General features: G+C 37.7%; 1 protein-coding gene across 5 annotated transcripts in view; it reads right to left on the bottom strand.

Moving 5' to 3' along the window:
* Nucleotides 1–7651: 7651 nt before the first annotated feature.
* The window catches only part of PCNX1 (pecanex 1), a 207257-nt gene continuing 200947 nt past the window's right edge, over nt 7652–13961 (bottom strand). For all 5 annotated transcript variants that reach the window (XM_055288936.1, XM_055288932.1, XM_055288935.2 and 2 more), the window contains 2 exons: nt 13421–13561; nt 7652–13218 (listed from right to left, as the gene is read on the bottom strand). In XM_055288936.1, the coding sequence (XP_055144911.1) occupies nt 13078–13218; nt 13421–13561 (282 nt within the window). In that variant the 3' untranslated portion in view covers nt 7652–13077. The remainder of the gene's footprint in view (nt 13219–13420; nt 13562–13961) is intronic.

The raw sequence follows: 13961 nt of genomic DNA on the forward strand, positions 1-13961 counted from the left end.
TGTAAGCTCCGCCTCCCGGGTTCACGCCATTCTCCTGCCTCAGCCTCTCCGAGTAGCTGGGACTACAGGCGCCCGCCACCACGCCCGGCTAATTTTTTGTATTTTTTAGGAGAGACGGGGTTTCACCATGGTCTCGATCTCCTGACCTCGTGATCCGCCCGCCTCAGCCTCCCAAAGTGCTGGGATTACAAGCCTGAGCCACCGCGCCCGGCCCACTCACTTCTTACCTGAAGCCTATTTCAGTCCTTGGGTTACCTGTGGAGATTTTATTTCATTTAGAATGAATGGAAAGGTTAAGCTAGGGCTGGAAAAGCACCCTGCATTGGCTAAATCCTGTCTCTGCTATTGTTGCAGCTATAACTCCACAGGGGGTCATGTCTGAAATGAAGGAGAGTCAATAAGACCTTAGGCCAGGCCGGGCGCGGTGGCTCACGCCTGTAATCCTAGCACTTTGGGAGGCCGAGGCGGGCGGATCACGAGGTCAGGAGATCGAGACAATCCTGGCTAACACGGTGAAACCCCTCTCTATTAAAAATACAAAAAAATTTGCCAGGCGTAGTGGCACGTGCCTGTAATCCCAGCTACTCAGGAGGCTGAGGCAGGAGAATTGCTTGAGCCTGGGGGGCAGAGGTTGCAGTGAGCCAAGATTGTGCACTGCACTCCAGCCTGGGCGACAAAGCAAGACTCCATCTCAAAAAAAAAAAAAAAAAAAAAACCTTAGGCCAGGAAAGTCACTGCCTAGAAAAGTAAACAGGAAAAAACTCACTGTGCTGTAACAAAAAACACTGATCTTGAAATCACAAGTAATGTGACTCTGTCATCTAACCAGAGCCTGCAAGAGTACAAAATGTTGGTCAGATCCTGTGTATGTGTCACTGGTCTAGACATCTGCTTTACCTGAGGTGTCTGGCCTACCTCTATGATACATTTTGGACTAGATGTGACACAGATTTCAGATAGCTGCCACACCCACACCCACTTCTGAGGCCACTGATCTTGTTTTCCCTCAGCTCCTATTATTCAAGTGGATTGGTTTGTACCACAAAACCCTGTGCACTCCTCTCACTACTCTAACCCTCCAATAGTGGCTGGGTACAATCAGTAGGCTAGCTAGCAACTAAGGCATGGCTGAATCTGAAATGAAAGAATATAGCAAGTAAAGTCAAGGCAAAGGCAAGTCAAAGCTTAAGTAATTAGATGTTGTAATAGATGGGTGAAGATGCCAACTGACATCAAGAAAAGACTTGACAAGAGGTTAGCTTGTTTCAGATCAACACTTCAATCAAAAATAATGAGGAAAGCTGTACAAAGCATAAAAATATACTTGAAGGTGTTGGAGTGCTAACACAATAACTAAGACTTTAGGGGCCAAGACCCCAGAGAGAAGGAAGCCCAGGGAGAGAAGATTGGTATTTGGTGTTGTAACAGGACTGCCAGGTTTGTATGCCCACGGGGCGACAACAGATTAATACTACACTGACAACAGGAACTGCAGCAACATCGGAATTTAATAATCCAAGGCTGCTGGATGAGAAAATGGAGGGGCATTCTCAAGCCGTGAATCTGTTCCCTCGAGGGGTTCTGGGCAAGTGTCTTTCAAGGGGATGGTGGAGGACAACAGGCTGGAAAATTGGGGTTGTTGATTGGTCCTGGTAAAGAGATGAAATCATAGGATATGGAAACTATTCTTCCATGAGTCAGCTTCTTATGGGGCCCTTCAGACCAGCTGGTGTCGGTAATTTTGTTGGTACGCAAAACCTAAAGGAGAAACTCTTAGATTTTAGCTATAGAACAAAGTCTTGTGACAAGGCCTACATTTTCTTGGGGTAGTAAGCAGTGGCCAGCTACAGGGAAGTAGGCCAAAGGGCAAGCTGGCTTAATGATTACTGCTGATTGTACTGCAAACCTAGTTGAATTTTATTTTCTCCCTTAATTTTTATAAAGTTTTCTTGGGGATGGTTTCAGTGCCACATCTGCCAATTTGAAAGCAGTGGCTGAGAAACTGAGCAGTGATTTTGGACTTTCACAAGGCTGGGGTGTTTGTAATTACAATTCAGGGCCTGCCAAAGATGAAACCCAGTCTTTAAGTTTGTGTATCTAAAGGGCTACACACCCTAGGAGTAAAAGAGAAACAGATCAGTTCTCAGAAGGCTGAAGATCATCTTCCAAACAGCTCATTCCCTTATTTCCTACCTTGTTTGCCAAAAGTAAAAGTAGATAATCTTGAGGAAGATTATAACATCTACAGCCTCAATTATGTACAGATTTTCATATACAGTGTCTGGCATTCAATCAGAAATACACAGGCAAACAAAAGACAAAACAGAGAACCAAGAGGGAGAAAAAAAAAAAAAAAACCAGACAACAAACAGAATCACAGGAGACCCAGATGTTGGAATTATCATATATGAGCTTTAACTGTAGTTAATATGTTTAATAAATTAAATAGTGCGCAAGAACATCAGCAGGTAACTGGAAATATATTAGAGAATCAAATGCAAATTCTGGAACTGAAATATACACAAATTAAAATTAATAACTCAATAGATCAGTTTAGCAGAATATTAGATATAGATGATGAAAGAAAAAACTGGAGGATATGTAGAATAAAATATTTAAACTAAATATGGAGAGACTAAAGATAGGAAATTCAGAAAAGAACATGAGATAAAGGACATGGTAAAAAGGTGTAATATATGGTATAATTGTGGTGTGAGAGGAAGAGAGAAAAATAATATGGCAGAAGGAATATTTGAAGAGATAATGGCCAAGATTCAAGTGATAATAAAAAACACTTTGGCAAGATAAATACAAAGCAAACTACACACAGGCACTATATGGAAGCTATTAAAAATCAAAGACAAAAAATAATTGGAGGATTAAAAATACATTGCCCTTAAAAGAGCAACAAGACTAAAAAAATCATGAAAGGTAGAAGACAATGGAATGATTCCTTTGAACTTCAGAAAGAAAATAACTGTCAAGCCAAATCTCTGTATCTCACAAAAACCTTCAAAAATGAAAACAAAGACATTTTCACAGTGAGAAAAAGAAAAACACAAGGAATTTGTCACCAGCAGACCAAGAAATGTTAAAGGGAGTTCATCAGGTAGAAGAAATATAATTCCAAAGAAACCACAAAGATACAGAAAGGGTTAAATACCAATGGAAAGAATAGGCCTGGGGCAGTAGCTCATGCCTGTAATCTCAGCACTTTGGGAGGCCAAGATGGGCAGAGCACCTGAGGTCAGGAGTTCGAGACCAGCCTGGCCAACATGGTGAAACCCCATCTACTAAAAATACAAAAATTACCCAGGTGTGGCGGTGTGCTTGTAATCCCAGCTACTTGGGAGGCTGAGGCAGGAGAATGGCATGAACCCGGGAAGCAGAGTTTGCAGTGAGCTGAGATTTTGCCACTGAACTCCAGCCTGGGTGACAGAGCGAGACTCCATCTCCAAAAAAAAAAAAGTATACCTTACATATAAAGCATACAAAAGTTGAAAGTAAAATGACAAAGCTATCCTATATAAACCTGATATAGCTATACTAACATCACACAAAGTAACTTTAGGGCAAGAAGTATTACTAGAGAAGAAGAGGGCATTTCATATTAAAGGGGACGCTCTATAAAAAAATCCTCCAAATTTATATGTATCTAATAACATAGCCTCAAATATATAAATCATAAATTGATGAGTAAAAAATGTAGAACTATAGACTTTTCCCAAAAAGTCTATAATATACAGAATCTGAATAACATAACAAAACTGAATTGATATACATATATATATAAAATATAGAAGGCTATCATTGCAGAATATGCATTTTTTCCTCAATTGCCAATTGCAACATTTACTAAAATTGACAACATACTGAGCCAAAAAGCAAGGCTAACAAGTTCCAAAGAATTACTAACAGTTTATCTGACTACAGTTAAGTAATAACTAGAAAACAATATCTAGAAAATCATCCAATATTTGGCAACTAACTAATATGGGTCTAATTAACCCATGGGTCAAAGAAGAATTCATAATGGAAATTAAATAATAGTTGAACTGATTGGTTTATTTTATTTTTTTTTTGAGACGGAATCTTTTTCTGTCCCCCAGGCTGGAGTGCAGTGGTGCGATCTCGGCTCACTGCAAGCTCCGCCTCCCCGGTTCACGCCATTCTCCTGCCTCAGCCTCCCGAGTAGCTGGGACTACAGGCGCCCGCCAACACGCCCGGCTAATTTTTTGTATTTAGTAGAGGCGGGGTTTCACCGTGTTAGTCAGGATGGTCTCGATCTCCTGACCTCGTGATCTGCCCGCCTCGGCCTCCCAAGGTGCTGGGATTACAGGCTTGAGCCACCGCGCCCGGCCAAACTGATTGGTTTAAAAAAGACATATCAAAACTTGTCTAATGCAGCTAAGGCCAATGCTTAAACAGAAATTTGTAACCTTAAAATGTATACTGTAGAAAAGAACAAAGGCGGTCGGGCGCGGTGGCTCACGCCTGTAATCCCAGCACTTTGGGAGGCCCAGGCGGGCGGATCACGAGGTCAGGAGATCGAGACCATCCTGGTTAACACGGTGAAACCCCATCTCTACTACAAATACAAAAAATTAGCCGGGCGCAGTGGCGGGCGCCTGTAGTCCCAGCTACTCGGGGGGGGGGCTGAGGCAGGAGAATGGCGTGAACCCGGGAGGCGGAGCCTGCAGTGAGGGGAAATCGCGCCGCTGCACTCCAGCCTGGGCAACAGCGAGACTCCGTCTCAAAAAAAAAAAAAAAAAAAAAGAAGAAAAAAGGCTGAATACCAAAGAACTGAGTGTCCATCTCAAGAAGCTAGAAAAATAACTATATAAGAAAACAGAAGGAATAAATATAAGTGCAAAAATGAATAAAGTAAACAAAACCAAAAATGATCAACATAACCAAAAATTGGTTCTTTGAAAAGGCAAGAGAAGACAAAAATAAGCAGTATCAGGAATGAAAAAGGGGACGTATCTATAGCTGTTACAGAAATACTGAGTTACTTTATTTCAATAAATTTGAAAATGAAAATGAGATGGACATATTCTTGTAACAGTGACTCTCACAGCATAGTTTACAGCCCTCTGGGAGTATTCAAGACTGTCTTAATCAAGGAGGTCAAAATTATTTTCATCATACTACTAACATATTATCTTCCCTTTTATTAACTGTATTAACATTTGTAATAATTGTGCAAAAGCAGCGGTAAAACTGCATAATTTGTCAGAGCCAATCATGGCAAGTCTATTTCTCCTGCCAGTGATTGGTTTAGAAAACCAGGGCACAGGAACAAATTAAGGATCTTGTATATGTCAAATGTTACATTAATGAGATGCAAGAAGAAACACCCTGTGGCTTCGGAGAAATTTTTCCTTTCAAGAAAGGTAACTGGAAGTGGTTTTTTCCTTTCTGGATGATGATGCGCGTGGAATGCAGCCCAGAACTACAGGCAACTGTCTCTTACCTGAAAAGGAAGCGGGCACACAAAGGAAGGTGGAGCTGAGAAAATTACAGATACACAGAGCTGAAGTAACATGAATAAACCCAATCCTGAAAGCTCAGTTTCATTTTGTAGTGAGCGAATTTTCTGTTCCAGCAACTTCAAGTTTTTGCTTTCTTGAAACTGTAAACAACCCAATTAAATTAACATTATAGAATTCACTACTTAAATAAATGCTGTTTCATAGTGCAAATGTAGAAAAGGAGTATCTCAAATTTACAAGCTAGGCAAATCTTTCTCTAAACAGAGGTGCACTTTAGACATTTGTACTACACTGTAGAGTTACCACTGCGACATTTGTGGAATTCTGTATTATTAATTGGTATACAACTGAGAAGTGGTGTGTGGTGCATTATTAATGAGTAAACTCATTAACTGTACAGCCGACCCTTTAAAATACACAGGTTTGAACTGCATGGGTCAACTTATATGTGAATTTTCTTCTGTCTCTGCGATAGTTGACAGTAAGTCCAACTCTTCCTCTTCCTCCTCAGCCTATTCAATGTGAAGGCAATGAGGATGAAGACTTTTATAATGATCCACTTCCTGAATAGTAAATATGATTTTCATATTAACATTTTCTTTTCTCTAGCTCACATTATTGTAAGAACACAGTATATAATACGTATACAATTAATCAACTGTTTATTGGTAAGAGTTCCAATCAACAGTAGGCTATTAGTAGTATGAAAAATATGAACCTGAAAGAGCCAGTTCTTCAAGATGAATCCCAAGTGGCTAATTGGCCCTGGATTTAAAATGGAGCTAAGCAGTCAGAAACTCTGAGTTCCCTGAAAACCCATACTTTTTTTTTTTTTTTTTTTTTTTTTTTTGAGACGGAGTTTTGCTCTTGTTGCCCAGGCTGGAGTGCAGTGGCGTGATCTCGGCTCACCGCAAACTCCGCCTCCCAGGTTCAAGCGATTCTCCTGCCTCACCCTCCCTAGTAGCTGGGATTACAGGCATGTGCCACCACGCCCGGTTAATTTTGTATTTTTAGTACAGATGGGGTTGGTCAGGCTGGTCTCGAACTCCCGACCTCAGGTGATCTGCTCTCCTTGGCCTCCCAAAGTGCTGGGATTTACAGGCGTGAGCCACCAAGCCAGGCCAAACCCATACCTTTTTATCTTTGGAACTATCGGAGCTCACCTGAGCCAACCAATCAAGGGTCCACTGTATTGACCAATCAGAACTAAGCAAGTTTCAATTCTTCATTCACATAGAAAGACCTGATTGGGAACCTTAGGGAGGAACTTTTGCTATAAAACCTCAGTCTTGGGCTGGGCGCGGTGGCTCACGCTTGTAATTCCAGCACTCTGTGAGGCCGAGGCGGGCAGATCACCTGAGGTCAGGAGTTTGAGATCAGCCTGACCAACATGGAGAAACCCCGTCTCTAGTAAAAATACAAAAATTAGCCAGGCGTGGTAGTGCAAGCCTGTAATCCCAGCTACTTAGGAGGCTGAGGTAGGAGAATCGCTTGAATCCGGAAGACAGAGGTTGTGGTGAGCCGAGATCATGCCATTGCACTCCAGCCTGGGCAACAAGAGCAAAACTCCATCTCAAAAAATAAAAAATAAATAAATAAAGCCCCAGCCTTCCCTTTTTTCTCTGGAACGTATCTCCATTTTACACCAAACGCTGCATCTCCCTAGTTTGCAAACTGTTCACTGAAATAAAGTCTCTTTCCTCCAAATTCAAGATAACCTTTGTTCACAGGAGTTGACTCAGAGGAATCAAAAGTTATATGCAGATTTTCAACTGTGCCGGGCGTTGGCACCCCTAATCCCTGCGTTGTTCAAGGGTCAACTGTATTACAAACACACAGAGGCACTACTGGGTACCTGGTTAAGTTCAGTGCTATCCTGGAATGTTGACTTTATGAGATAAAGACAGGTCAAGAATATTTGCTTTAAGATGAGGCCAGAGATGTGGAGTATTTTTATATGGGCCAGTTGCTTCTGTGAAACAGACCATCTTTTAAGGTGAAGTATGATGTATGCTTTTGATCTATTGCAAGTTGAAGCACATGTTTACAGGCCAAAGCTTGTTTAAAATGATTTCAGAACGAAGTGCGAACATGCCATATAGAACTTAATAGAGTGTACTCTAATTTTTCTCAATTTGACAAAAAATGGACAGAAGGCAAAATGAAAAAAAATTTATTTCCTCAGTGTTTTATCCACTGTCAATACTGTATTTTTGATGCAATATATTTGCCAAAAAAACTCAGCTTTTATTTTCCATTTTAAACAACTACAATATTTACAAGCTGTTCAGAATAACACTCAGACACACACACACACTCAGAGACACACGTAAGTACATATGTCCTTATCTCTGGTTTATACTGAATGCTGGTAAAGGCCATGAATACTTTCCAGAGCCCATGATCAGAAAAGGAAAACCCATTTTCCTTCCTCACGTTCACTTTCCTAGAATCATTTTCAATATTCCTCCTTCCATTTCCTCATGCAGAGCTCACTGCCAGACTTGTATAGGGTTAATCAGTTTTTACATTTTACTTTTACTTAAACTATAACCTTTTAAAAAGCATAAGCAGACATGATCCCCCCCACCCATTTCTATTATTTTGGTTGTAGAATCAAGCTTCATAGATAAAAAATCTTGTTCAATCACAAGTACACTAAACCCAAGAGTCATCTGGAGCAGCCATCTTATGCTCTATCACTACTCTGTTGTGAATTCCAGGGCACCACCTCATTGTGCAGGTAAAACTCAGGAATTCATCCCCATCACAGTGTTAGATGACCTTCGTTCCTTCTAGCTTGGCTCCACTGAATCATAAATTGTCAGGTACAGAGCTGAGGCATAAGAAAAAAGGTATAACCCTATATAATAGGTATAAGTCTTAGAACAGAGTTGTCATATAACCTTGTGGTGACAATCAGCTCTAGTTCCACCAAAGAATGTAAGGTTGATTCCACAAAATGGCACATAATGAAGTTCAACTCACAAATAAAAGTTATTTATCTTAATTCAGAAAGAGTATGTGGTATGTAGGCAATACAGATAAATTGTTATACATAATTCTTGACAGATGACTCTGGTGAGGTGATTCAAAGTAGAAAATATACTTCTGTTTCAAGCAAACTTACTCCACTCATATCCTACCAGATTTACTTGTATAATAATTAATTCCTTTCCAATCACAGTTCTTCCTAGACATTTAACAAGTAAAAATAAGACGGCCTGGGTGCATATCAACCAAATTAAAAACAAAAAAGATAAATGGAGAAAACAATTGGCTTTTTAATACTTATTTTTAAAAAGCCATATTCAATGTAATATTAGAATTATGCTGTCCCAATGCATGGTAGTATCTAATTTTCTTCTTCCTCAACACCAATGAAACAATATCCATGTAAGACTGAAACAGAATGTCCAACCTCTATTAGCAAGTTCCATGTACCACATTAGCCTTGACTGACCTTATTATCTCCACTAATCTCTGAATTTAAGGAAAAGCCTCTAGAATAAAAAGGGACATTTTATACCTTGTCTAAACCATGTATCCTATCAAAAGAGAAAATTAACTGGGTCTGTGTCCAAAGTAACTTTATATGATTACATTACACAGAAAAAGAATACGAATGAATAATGACGACTTAAAAAAAAAACACACTCCTCCCCCAGAAAAGGCTTTGTCCATATTCATGAAAAATTAATTAAAATAAATATAAATGAAATTAACAATCTGGACAGCAGTTTATGGTTAAGTAGCTAGTAAATATAAATTCAAAGATTCTAACAAACAAAATCATTATTACCTTTTTCTCAAGTCATATATTTATTTAGGAGGAAAGATGCTTGAAAGCTAGCTATAAGAAAAGGACAATTTTAGACACTGAGTGAATCTTCAGCTTAAAAGGCCCAGTGCTGGATGAATGACTCACAACAGCAATCCACCAAATGCAGAGCTGCTAGCACAGGCAGAAGGATGCTGCTCAGAAGCACAGAGGAATTTACCAAGGCTAAGCTAATCTTGCTGAAAAATGTGAGGCTGATTTTTATATTTTGGTATGTGATGGAAAAATAATTCAGAAAGAAAAACACATCTTCTTAATGGGTTTCCTACACAAAAACTTACATTTTCATTGCCTGACATTTAGTATACAGAGTAATTTTCCATATCTCACTTAGGATACAAATATTGTCTGACTACTTCTGTTTTAAGAATTAGAAGTATTTCAGATATACTTGAAATATTTTCCAAAATACTTCGAATCTAATAGAAATAGATTATCATCCTCCAGTAACAAAGTCAAAGAAGGCAGAACACTGGTTAAGTTTGTTCACTAATTTCCTAAAAGGTAATCTCTTAAAAAATATACATACAGCCTCACCACTTACTCTTCCAAGTTCCTTAAATATCAACATCTTATGTTAATCTAGATTCTTGGAAAAATTAAAGTTCTTTAGCAAAAAGTCAACATTAAAGTTTTATCCAGTGTTGAAAATGGTGTAAAAAGAGAGTTCACACCAAGGTATAAGTTGGAAGATTAACCAAAAGCTTAGAGAGTTATAAAATGTTTTTTTGCCACTGAATGAAAGAAATAAAGGGAAAAAAAGGCAACAATTTATAACTCATTCCACGATTACCTTTCTCTCAAAAGAGGGGGTGGGGGAAGAATTAAAGAAGAAAAAACAAAGATTTCAATCATACAACTCCACTAAAAGGAAATGAATAAAAAAGCTAGTATTTTAGTTACATCTTTTAACTTTCATATTATGGAAATCAAAGCATTGGCAAATTTATAAACTAAAGACATTAATGTATGCTGAAGTCTTGTACATAACTGAAAAAAGTTGAGCAGAGAATCTAAACGAGTCACTCACTATTCTCTGGGGGGTGAGGGGTGAGGCAGGAACAAGAATTTATGATCAATTTAGTTAACGCAAGTATGTTTATTTCCATATAATAATTTAGATCAAATTATTCTTAAGAAATGGATCTTTCTTCAATTATCACCAATTCCCCGATGCAATTACTAGAAAAGTATTACGATTTTTAAAAGATTGTCAGTTTTAGACTCTTAAGAAAAACAACAGGGCTTCTCTCAGGGTTCTTAATTTATAAACTCACTAAAGAATTATATTTGTTAACAAAATTCAACTTGTTTTGAGAAAAATATATATCAATTGCTACACAAAATCAAAACCCAACATATATGTTCCATATAAAATCTAGTCTTGCATTTGAAATCTGACGTTTCAGAGTATGTGATGTGTTTAAAATTTTTATTGGAGGAGGGGCTAGAAATTAAAAAATTGTAGCCCTTCAGATTAAATCATGTAAAGGTCAGATTTTTTTCTGTGTGGGAAAATGAATTATCTTCCATCTAAGATTGAAAAGGCTCTACTTTTATCTAGGCAATGACCATGAAAAGATCATATTCACTTCAGAACGGGAACAAGCAGCAGGGAACATAGTTCCTTTCAAAAGATTTTAAAAATATATGTATACAGAGAAATAGATTATAAATTCAGTTTCAGGAAAAAAACCCTCCAAACCAAAAACAACACTAAACTTTAATGGCATACTGTAGATCTGCCAAAATGAGGCAAACGCAGAATATGATGACAGTATCACAAAAATACATTTTTAAATGGTCAATTTAGAAAGGGTACTTTTGTATAAAGGTTCAGTAAATCATTTGACAAGTATTTTTAAACAGTAAATTTTGTAAAGTGTGAAGTCTATGGAAATGTCAACACAAGGCACATTAGGTTCTGAATGACCACAGAAGTTTAAAATTAGAAAAAAGGAAAATAAATAGGTTTTAAAGTGGAAATGCAGTAAGATCTGTATGTTCACTATTTACTTTCTTAGTTTTCATTCCTTGTACTGTAATGTTATGCTATAATGTGAGATCTACATCAGAATTAGTAGGAAAAACAGCTTCTCTCTTCTGTCACCTCAACAAAAGATACTTTAAATCTGTACTGTCTAATACAGTAGCCACTAAGTACATGTAGCTATTGAGTACTTGAAATATGGCTAGTGACACATGATGAAATAGTAATACTTTTGACTATACTGGATTAAACAAAATGTATCATTAAAATTAATTTTACCTGTTTCTTTCAATGATCTATTCACAAGGGGTAGAAAGATGGCTGCTCCTAAATGCTCAGAGGAGATGCACAATTTTCTTTGGAGTTTCACACCAAAACGGAAAATTTTATCAAGGATTTAAAAAATGCTAAAAGTTGCAAATTAAATCTAAATTGAAGTTCCCATATTGCCCAATTGTAAATATGAGTAATATATTTCCCTGAATATGCATTTTTAAAAAAAAATAAAATTTAAGTTATGAGACAACATATGAATTAAGTCAATTTCACAGTTATAAATATTTCAATTTACAGCTACACACTATAAATTACAGGAAATAAAATTCAAGTAACAGAAAGAGGGGAAAAATATAAAGCAAAATTATTAAAGAGGGATATAATAATAACTGCACCACTTGGATACTTTTATTTGAAAAAAATTTTACTTGATTAACTGAACTGCATGTGAATAACTTCAAGAGCTAGAAACTCATAAATAAAAGGCAATCGATCCTTTCTTTAAATTCCTGGACATTCATCTTCTTAAAGAAAAGTGTTTTCTTCCCAGAAGCACGCCCAGCAGAGCTTGCTCTGGTGGAGAGAAGCAGAGCACATGGGCTCCTCTGAGATGTAGACACAGGAGCTGGCAGTGGTGTTCACATGACCGATCCGCTGACTATTGGCTCTGGGAAATGTCAATGATGAAGCTATGTGTATCTTGAGATTCCATATTCACTTTAAAGAAAATATCCAATGTCCTGGCATGAAGTACACACTACTAACAGAAAAAATGAGCAGCACAGTTCCTGCTACCTATGTTTATAAGGAAAGGGAAGGGGCTAATCCCAAAGGCAATTTAAATAATGGTATTTTATTTTTATATATAAATAAATGTTCTGAGAAATCTCAGACTTTAGTGCATTGCTGTAAAAAATTAGTGCAGTTTTTTTCATTAAAGTTTTTAGCGCTCAAGGAATAAGATAAATCTATGTCTGTTCATAGTCTCTTTCACTGTACATTAAACTTTTATACTGCTATAAGTCAAACGGAACACTTCTACACTGGTCTGTTCTTAAAAATCAAGGTAAATGAATTTCATGTTCTATGACAAAACATGGCAATTATTTTTGGCAAAGAAATTAGAAAAATATGAGATCATAGTTTAGAAATGAAGAGTTTGTTGATTTAAAGCATAGGCAATGTGTAGGAAAAACTTTTTTTTAAGGATGAATTTTAACAGAACTTTATCCTTCATGCAAAATGTTTTCTTGGCAGCTAACTTAAAAAAATATTTCAGCTTTATTTGGGGATGGAGACAGTGACAGGAGTCAGGGTGAAGGGCAAAGGAGAGGCGCTTAACCAAGCTCATTCTATTTTCAGTCTCTCCCACATAGGATCAAAGTGATACCTGCAGGCATCTTCTGCTCGCTCCTCTCTTTTTCCAATGCTTTGGAATTGAGAGGGAAAAAGAAATGTCTTTACAAAACACTGGCTCACACTTCAGCCCCAAGTTCTAGTACCCCAGTTTCAACTACAGTCACATATTTATCATCAATCTGGACCAGAAGCACGGCCTTGTCGATGTGGGATCTAGTACCTGGATCTCTGCTGCAAGGCACCCATCGGTGAATCACCTAATGATTCAGAATAAAACAAGAAGTTAGTACTGGAGACCTGGAATATACTCACAAACTCTTACCCCTACCTAGGATTAGTAGTAGCAATTTTGTCTGAAAATTATACGTTTAAGTATAAATCAGCTAAAACCATGCATCCAAGTGAGGCGGACTTCAAAAAAGGCAGAGCCCCAGACCGCTAGCTTGTAAAAGAACTTACATGGCCTTCCATGCCCTCCTGCGGACTCCAGTCTTTCCAGCTATTTCTCCCAGCTTTTAACCGAATTCCTTCATCAGGCCACTGTAGCTCTTTCCTTTTAGACAGGTTGATCCCTTCCAGAATTTGACTGGGATCCACAATCTACATGGTAAATAAAAACATTTCCAATTCATTTTTTTCTTGATGATGAAAAATTATGTAATCTCAAACAAAATGCTTTTCACAGAGAGGGAGATTACTTTTTAAATTCCTATAATGGAATAAAAAAAAATCTTAAGAGCTACCTCTTGAATTCTTTTCAGCCCTCTGGTAGACCTCACTGCAATGTCCATGAGACAATGGCTGAACAAGGAACATATATCACCATCACAAAAACTGTTTGCTTTCAGTTTTTAAGTTTGAAGAAATTTTTCCCCAACATTCAAAAATATTCTAGTCTTGAGACTAAGTAAGATAAGGTGTGTTTTCACAACAGTCCTTCATTCAACAAATAAGAAATAAAAACAAATAAGTAACAAAAACAGCACAAGACCACCTCTGG

Source organism: Symphalangus syndactylus, chromosome 8, assembly GCF_028878055.3.
Source record: "Symphalangus syndactylus isolate Jambi chromosome 8, NHGRI_mSymSyn1-v2.1_pri, whole genome shotgun sequence".
NCBI classification, from domain to species: domain Eukaryota; kingdom Metazoa; phylum Chordata; class Mammalia; order Primates; family Hylobatidae; genus Symphalangus; species Symphalangus syndactylus.